A 9,021-nucleotide genomic window follows, 5' to 3' on the forward strand; every position below is an offset into this window, starting at 1 on the left:
ATAAATATTGCTTTTTTTGTTCCATGTATTTCATTTCGAAGTGAATAGCAGCCAAGTAGTCCTAACAGTGGATACCAAGGATCTTAGAAGGTGATTTCTTTTGTTTAAACTCCTCTGCCGTGGCTCTACAGATACATGGAAAAGGGAGAGTTTGGAAAAGCATCACACCCACCCTCACACAGTGACAGAAACTTGACAATACTCATCCTAATTACAGTGTTGAGGACATATGAAGTAAAAGATCTCTGGCTATATTTTGATCTAAAATGCTAACAAAATTGAAATGTTATTTCTAGAGGCCATGCATATTCCTACCCCTCTATTGGAGGCTGGATTCATTTATTAACCATCCAGCAAAGCCCATCAAATTCAACTGTTCAAGTTTTCAGGAAGAGCTATACAACAAACCACTAAAGGCAAAACATACAATCCTACAACCCATTACATGAGCTCTGGAAACAAAACTAAGCATCAACACAAACCTCTGCCACCTCGAAGGCACACAGCATTTCTCCTTTCTTTATTCAGCTCCTCAAAGCTCAATAATTTCCAGTAGCTCTAAGCAGAATGGATTTATTATGATGTTACTCTAAGAAACTGCAGGAGTTCTAGATGCCAATAAAGATTACGGATCAAATGTAAGATAACTACTAACCATTGTGTCGAGTTAGATAAATAAACCTGCTCACAAACAAAGCACCTTATTGTATTTGTACTGTTACCTCCACTAATCCAACTAAAACAACCAGACAGTAGCTTTCCGGAGGCTGAAGGGAATAGAAATCGGATTTCTCAAACCCTCTTTAAATTTCCTCCAAAATAACACCCCGTTTCTTTTTTTCAAAACTGTCCTGCCCTTTACGGAAAATGTTCAGGAGCAGAGGGGCTGAGCTGGATTATGCAAACTGGAGTTCCACGCTAAAAACCAAGGTGGGGAAGGACTGAAGCAGAAGACAGGACCACATCGTTCCTCTGAAACTTAGCTTGGACCTTTGCAGGGACCCTCTTCCCCGCAGATCCCATGGGGCAGAGACTTCGGAACGCTGCTCAAAAATCGAAGGAGCAATCAAGTGCTATCGGGGACTAGGGATGAGTAAGCCGCCCCCCCCCCCCGACTAAGCAGAAAATGCTGATGGTGCCGGGTAGGGGTGGCTAAGCCACAGAGAGGAAAATCTGTGACAACCGGCACCCAGTGGAAGGCAGAGAAGACCCTAAAGAGAGGCGACTTCTCAAGACGGAACAATAACTACATCCCATGCATTCCTTGCTAAAAACACAGGTAAATCTCAATTTCTCTAGGAAAAAAAAAAAAAAGGCGCAAGCTGTTTATTCCCTCCAGCCCCACCCCCCCACACACCTCCAAACCCAACAACTAATTGCACCTTCCCCCACAGAACCCGCGGCTAACCCCAGAGGACCGGTGAGGGCTGGCTTGGGATGAATAAACACTCGACACCTGACGGTCCTTTCTCGGCGGTGACTTTCCCGAAGCCGAAGTGGCGCGCGCGCGGGCGGGAGCCCGGACCTGGCCAGCGCGGCGCCGCGCACCCTGGTCCCGAGGCGACGCCGGCGAGCGCGACGCGGGGGGGCGGGGAGAGGGGCAGGGGGACCGCCCGGGCCAAGCGATTGTTTCCTCCGCGAGCAAAGACATTTTTTATCAAGCTCCTTTTGTATTCGAACCCTACCTCTTTTTGGCCTAGGAAAGCTTTCGTGCAAGTGGAAGACGACTTTCTCCACAAAGTGCTGTATGTTACTGTGCTCCGGGCCGCGCACGAACACCATCCAGTCGTGGGTGAAGCCCTCCACGGTGGGTTTTTTCCTCACCTGGGCGCGGTGCCCCAGCTCCAGCTTCACCTGCACGGCACACTGCGGGCAGGGGGAGGAGAGACAGCCGTGAACAACAGGAAGGCGACCGTTCGACACTGAACATTGCGCCTGACATTTTTTTTCCTCCTTCTTGAAACGCACATAAAAGGAAACGGCGGTGCCCTCTGCATCCACGTTTCACGCGCGTGGGCGCGCACCCCCCACACCCCCAAACACACCCCACCCGGCCCGCCCGGCTCCCGGCGCCCCGCATCCACACCCGCGGGGATTGTAACGGAATGTTGCCCCCAGTCGGGAAGGGGTTCCGGGGGTCGGGGGGGTGGGGGGGAAGTGGGAGAGCACACTCAGCCACTACGAGCCCGACAACAAATGCATCGGAAACAAATTAGAAGACAATTAGGAGGCGATGCCGGGGCGGTTTCCCGGCGTGGGAAGGGACGTAGCCGGGACCCCGAGGGGGGACTCTGGTGAGCCCCCTCCCTGAAAGTACCGCGGCGACAGGCACACGCCGAGGAAGTCTTTGTGTACGTGTGTGTGTGCGTGCGTGTGGAGCGCTGTGCCAGGCGGAATGGAAACTACAGGCAGCCTCTGCTGATGGGCACAAACTCCCGTGCTCTTAGCACTGGGTTCGTGCACAACAAAAATGAGACGTCGTGTCACACACACACACACACACACACACACACACACACGCCCGCAGGAAAACACGCCGAGGCATCCATAACTTAAGGCACCCCGCACCCCCCAGCGAAAAGCCCCACGCGATCGGCGAGGCCAGCCTCGCAGAGCCCCCGAAACACACTTCCAAGAGCCAAAGTGGCCCCAAAGTAGCTCCCACCTCCCCCCAAAAATAAAAATCAGAAAGGCAGGGCGGCGGGCGGACAGCCGCCGAGGCTCGACTGCGCTCAGCCCAGCGCGGGGGCAAAGTTGCGTGCGGCCCCGCCGCTGTCAGCCCGCACACTCCGGCTCACACAAGCGCGCCGCGGAGAACGCACCATCGTAGCGGCTGCCGAGGCTGCTCGCCGCGTCCCCGGACTGTGCCCGCGGCTCCCGGCGGCGGCGGCGGCTGAAATATGGCTGAGTTATTATTCGCCTTCTTCCACCGTGTGTGTGTGTATGTGTGTGTGTGTGTGTGTGTGTGAGTGCGCGCGTGTGAGCGAGTGCGCTTCTTGCGATTGCAAAGAGAGGCGAGGAGAGAGGGAGGCGCGGGGGGGGTGGAGGGGCGAGTGTGTGTGTGTGTGTGTGTGAGAGAGAGAGAGAGAGAGAGAGAGAGAGAGTGTGTGTGTGTGTGTGTGTGTGTGTGTGTGTGCGCGCCGGGGGGGGGGAAGGGAGGGAGGGGAGCGGAGGCTGAGGGAGAGGCAGCAGCTCCCTGCAAGCCGTACCAACCTTTCTCTAATTGGAACCGCGGAGCGCTGGCGCTGTCTGGGCTGCGGCGGCGGCGGCGCAGGGCGAGGGAGGAAAGGCGGGGGGGGGGGTCTTTTATTATTATTTTTGCATGTACTTACCGAGCTAGCCATGCCTGGGGGCCCGGAGGTTTGCTGGGGTGTTGTGTGGTACCCCCCTCCCCCGCCCCCCTCAGCTGTAATTCATGAAGAGGCTGCTATGAATGAGAGCGCGCCCAGGAGCGGAGGGTAGATGGCGGACATTCTCTGCCTTTTTCCCCCCGCGTTCGCTTGCTCGCTCGCTCGCTCGCTTATTAAACTCAGCCCCAAAAGCAAAAGCAGCAGCAGCAGCAGCAGCAGCAGCTCCAGGGCCAGAGGATGAGATTCCGGAGCATGCGCCGTGGCGCCTGACACCCGGGCTCCGAGCCTTACGGGGCGGAGGGAGGGCGCGCGGGCGGGGCGGAGCGCGCGGGGAGGCCGAGCGAGCAAGCCAGGGGGAGCTCGAAGGAACCAATCACCGGCCACCTCCCGAAACCCCGGCGGCCCGCACCGCCACACTGGAACGCCCTGCTTAAAGTAACAGGTTCCTACTGGGGAGGAGGGGGGAGGTGGAGCAGAGGGCGGGGAAGGGGCGCTAGAGTGGGAAGAGCGGCCAGCTGGGGAGCCATCCCGGCCCCTGGGTAAACTCTCGCCCTACAATAAAAAACGGATTAAAACTGCTGGAATGTAGCCACTGCCTAGAGCCCCCAGCAGCCGGAGAAGGGGTGTTAAATCAAGTCTTAGGCGTTAGTACGCTCGGGGGAGGAGGGGGGAGAGGGGGCTTTCTTTTACTTTCCACCCCGTCTTTTTGTGGTTTTGTGCTGAAAAGGCAAGAACTCAACGCCCAAACAAACTTATTTAGGGACAGAACGAGAGCAGTGCCACTCTACAAACAAACAAAAAGCACTCGCTGAGACTGTTATAACCGGCAACAATCCCCTTGGCCCCCTTCCCCATCTACTCACAGGCACCCGCCCACCGGCCCCACTCCCCGCCTTACTGCCACCGCCACCGAAAATTCAAAAATGAAATGAACAAAAGTGCTATTTCCTTCCAAGGGAACTCCTCCCGCTTTGGTAATCCCCGGCCGGGAGGCAACACAAAGCGGTGCCCAGGTGAAGGTGAGACACCTGCAAGTACCGGGTGCAGACCCTCAGGGACCCGGCTTGGAGTTGTTTTCTTCGGGAGGCATCCCCTCCTGACGGCCTGGTGGGTTGCATCAGAACGTGAAGGATCGTCCTCTGAGGACACGCGGGGCAACTGGGAGTCTTAGAATAGCAGATAAAGTTAATACTGGCTGTAATGTGCATAAATTGGATTATAATCTTTAGGCGTATTGGTGACAGCCAGCGTAATCCAACTCTGGGTATTAATCCGGTTAGGCTCCCAGGTGACAACCGGCCGCAAGAGTGTTCCCAGAGTCGCGCTCCTGCAAAGGTTCCCACTCGGGATGTATTGGGTCTCAGTGGCCCGGGGTACAGCAGCGCAGGCACGCGTGGGGCGGGGGGGGGGGGGAGGAGTACTGACTAGTTTCCTTTAGCTACGCGGACAACCTTCACAAAGGAAACGGATAAGATCTAGACGATTGATTTGAAAGTGAAAGATGGGTGTAACTCCAGTTCGTTAAAGAAAGATCCTTGCATCTTCCTAGCCCTCATTCCTTTTTTGCCCGTCTGTGTCTGTTTTCTTTCCTCCCCTTTTTCCCTCGCCTCCCAACTTCTTTCTGAATTTTCCTTCAGCTTCATTCTCTTCTCCCTGCCTTCCCTCTTTATTTGCCTCTTCTCCTCTTTCTAGCTCAACTTTCTGGCTTTCTTTTTCTTTTCTTTCTTAAAACCACGAAAGCAAGTTGTCTCAGCTCGTGGATTAAAGAGAGCAATATGGGGAAAGGAGATTTCCTGGGGCATTCGGACTCCTGGTTGCTGGTTTTCAGTTCTCCCAGCTGCTCACAGAAAGAGAACCCGAATCAGATCAGAGCACTTCGGGCCAACTTTAATTTCCAATCCATCCCTCCAACTCGAGTGGTTTGAACTACTTAAGATTGACACTCTGACCTCTCCCCTGTTACAACCTGGAAAACTTCTTTGGCTTGAGGACCCCAATTCCTCCCACCCTTCTGTTGGATTTAGTAGCATAGAGTGAAGGGAACCACTGAGGGGAGAAACATTTTAATCCAAATCCAAGGGCTTAGATTTCTCAACTGACCCACACATACATAGATGCGTATCATCTTGCATATGTGTACGAGCAGGTCTGTGTGTATCTATCAGGACTAAGTTTACATAGACATAGACAAGCTGTGTGTTGGGATCCACATGAAGGGTGGACCTCCTTGCTATGCATTATTCAATTTTTGATAATTAGAACTCCTTCAAAATAATAAGATAGGGAACTGATGGTTATCTGGATGTGCCATTAGGATAAAGCCATTTCCTATAAGGCAGCAACCATTGGGCAGTGAGTGCTGCTCAACACACAGGTGAAAAAAAACAATCTGATTGTAAAGTTTTGAGTTGACTATCTAGAGTTGGGCTAACTTCTTCCAATTCTCTCTGTAACCTGTCCCTGCGCTGAGGGACTGATATCTCTTTTTTGAATTATGTGTTTGTTGGATTAAAGTTTATTCCAGGAGTCACCAATAAGCTTTAGCATCAGAGAGGGTCTTTTCCCATTACCCCTCCTTTCTCAAAGACTCCTTTAAAAACCCAGTGTAGGGGTAAATTTCATACTCTAGACACTGAAAACATAGATTTGGTCAGTAGATGGCGCATGGAGCCCTTCCACCAACGTCCTTACGTGACCTCTTTACAACAAAAAGACCAGGAGGAGGAGAAAAAGAAAACACAACCCTGAATACTCCAGATTCAACTTTTGGGCAAAGGAATTTATGCCAGTCTTTCAATGTATCGTTTATAACCTATTCTAACAAGCTGGTTATTAATTAAAAGCAATCAGAACAGGAATAACAAAAGATTAATTTTGTCCAGCATACCTGGAGATCTTTGCACTTTAAGTGAGGTACAAATTGTGAGAAAGCTTTTGAATACTTAACAGTACAATTATAGAAAATATTTTGCAAATAAATTTTAAGACAAGCTTCTTCAGTACTAAATATTCCAAAAAAATGTTTTTTAATGGAAATGCTTAGGGATAAAACCTTCCAAAAAGCAACTATTTTACTGAAGTTCACACTGTAGTATATAGCACAATATGAAACACTATGGGATTAGTTTTGAGGAGCAGAAAAGAAAAGCAATTGACATCATCATTTCAGATAAAATGCTTGACGAAGAATAAAAAAGGAGGGTGTCTGGGACAGATCTTAATTCCTGATCAGCACCACCCCCATCAACGTAGCTCTTCAACCATTGTTTTGGCTTGAGCACTTTTATTTACAGTAGTTTTGTTTAGTGTGGAGTTTGAGGCCAGTTTGGATGTTTCTGGCACAACATAAAGAAGTCCTTTAAAGAGTAATTAGGGGGTTAAGGAGCAGTTGTTGCTTCTTAGTAGGATTTTATCTAGTTATTTGTTGTGATAGATTATTCATGCATAAGCTCAAGTAATCAAATCAATAAAAATTAACCATTGTTCATCCTTTTCTGTATGGATTTGGGGGGAAAGGGAAAAAGATGTATGAAAAAGAAACCAGATAATGGGACAGACACTAACCAGACATCTGACAAATATTAGACTCGGAATAATTAAGGATTTTTTTTTATAATAGTGCACTTTTTTCTGTGTACTTTATTCATGTGTTCATTCAACAAAACCATATTTTGCTCCTTCCATGTGCCAGGCACAGAGTTAGGCTGTAAGAAAGTAAGAATGACAGGGTTCCTGTTGTAATAGTTTATGACCCAGGGGAGAAGTTTCACCAAATGTTTTTTTGTTTTGTTTTTTATAATTTCTTATTACCTAAATTTGGGATAGAGATCTGTGTCACACAAAAGCAAGCAGCATCCAGATTTGTCATAAACATCCCAAGCACAAGAAAAACAGTAGCACAAGATTAGAAGCTGGGACTCATTGCCTTCAATACTTCAGATCGCATAAATCTTTCACCTTTTACTCATTGCCTTCAATTCCACGGGTTAAAACTCAGATAAGTTGGGAGGGGCGTTGATATCTTTTTTACAAAAGCCAAGTCCTAATTTCCTTTTCCTTCATCTGAAGTGTTTTCTATGTTCACCTTATTGCAGCTCTTTTAAGAAACATTCACAATGAAAGAAAGCTTACTAAGCCTTTTCAAGATCACGAGCATATTTTCTCAGTTGAGAGTCTCCCTGTTTCTTATGGAAATTTTTGGTTCAAAATGTTACATTTTTAACATTATATTTAATTCATGATTCTAGATAGTATATTGGGAACCCCAGAATAGTACAAATCATTACTGCTTTGAAAAAACAATTGCTTTGATATCCATTTAAGCACCTAGTCTAGGACTATTTCCAGTGATAAGAAATACACAAAGCTTTTTTAACCACCAGAGCCTCTTCATGTGTAAATTATTCCCTGAGAGTAATTTAAGCAATGCACTTATACATTCAGAAGACAAGAGTGCCTGCACAGTAATAATTTATTAATTTAGTGGGCTGTATTCCTAATTCAAAGTATAGCACCCCAAGGCCTGAAAATTAATCAAGGATGTTATGTAAGACCAACAATATGAAACAAGATAAATATTGGAGGTCAGTTGATATAGTGTGATTGAAAATGTCTTCCTAATATATACAAGAACCCCAGGGGAATATTTATAGGTAAAATACATCTTAAATTGAAATTACTTGCTGTAAAACAACCTATCTTAAAAGTAGATTATCTTTATGTATTTCTGGCATCTCTTCAAAAGCTACTGCATAACTTCCTTTCTTTAATGATTTGGCCTCCTTGATTTTCAGTGGAAATTCGGTTTTCATATATGATTTCACTTTTCCCATTCACGTATTATGAATGGAGAGTTAAAATAATCACTTTGTCTGGAAATCATAAACTATACTTTGTCTTATTTGATAAAAAATGGGAAAATAACATATCAGGGTTATGAACTAATACAAACAAGTCAAACTTCAATTAAAACTGCAAAAGAGGGGCATCTGGGTGGGTCAGTCGGTTAGGCCTCTGACTTTAGCTCAGGTCATGATCTCAAGGTCCTGGGAGGAAGCCTGGCCCCAGGCTCCAGGGCTCCGGGCTCAGTGGGGAGTCTGTTTGTCCCTCTGCCCCTCCCCCCACTCCTGCGCGCGAGGATAAATGAATAAAATCTCTCTCTCAAATAAATGAATAAAATCTTTAAAAAAAAAAGAAAAGAAAAGAATTACAAAACTGCAAAAGGAATTTAGGAAGAAGAAATTACTCCCTTCCATGTATTAAACGGTCTGACAGTGGCTTGAAAATAGTACTGAGCCTCTAAGAAGTGAGTGATTTACCACCTTCTGGTAGGATCAAGTATCCCAGTTGGGTTAAACTATTTACAGTCAGCTCTGAATAATCCATGATTATATTATCCACTTTGTAGCTAATCTACAATGACACAATTTATGTGTAGGGGTTTTTTTATGTTAATTTATGTTAGAGTTTGTTTTTTCTTAACTGAACAAAATGCACATGACTGTATCTAATTGCCAGTTTCTTTTTTTTTTTCTTTCTAATTGCCAGTTTCGATTCATACTTTTTTTCTCACAGGAGAGCGTGGATACTAGTCCATTCTATCTCTTTTAAACCCCATTTTCTGACTGTTATTAAGCAATTTGTCATCCCAGGGATAGAATGCTTTGCAAAC

The 9,021-nt window shown here is 47.2% G+C and overlaps 1 protein-coding gene across 3 annotated transcripts in view; it reads right to left on the reverse strand.

Moving 5' to 3' along the window:
- Positions 1–3,607, reverse strand: part of MLLT3 (MLLT3 super elongation complex subunit) — a 279,621-nt gene extending 276,014 nt beyond the window's left edge. For 2 of the 3 annotated variants that reach the window (XM_025887853.2, XM_073880867.1), the window contains exons 1-2: positions 3,333–3,607; positions 1,686–1,866 (exon numbers count right to left, since the gene is read on the reverse strand). In XM_025887853.2, the coding sequence (XP_025743638.1) occupies positions 1,686–1,866; positions 3,333–3,344 (193 nt within the window). In that variant the 5' untranslated portion in view covers positions 3,345–3,607. Of the gene's footprint in view, positions 1–1,685; positions 1,867–2,822; positions 2,894–3,332 lie in introns of all 3 variants that reach the window. The other variant, XM_025887854.2, reaches the window with a different exon arrangement.
- Positions 3,608–9,021: the final 5,414 nt, after the last annotated feature.

The sequence above is a fragment of the Callorhinus ursinus genome, unplaced genomic scaffold, assembly GCF_003265705.2.
Source record: "Callorhinus ursinus isolate GAN/ISIS: 27379988/994484 unplaced genomic scaffold, GSC_fseal_2.0 scaffold39, whole genome shotgun sequence".
In the NCBI taxonomy this organism is placed as follows: domain Eukaryota; kingdom Metazoa; phylum Chordata; class Mammalia; order Carnivora; family Otariidae; genus Callorhinus; species Callorhinus ursinus.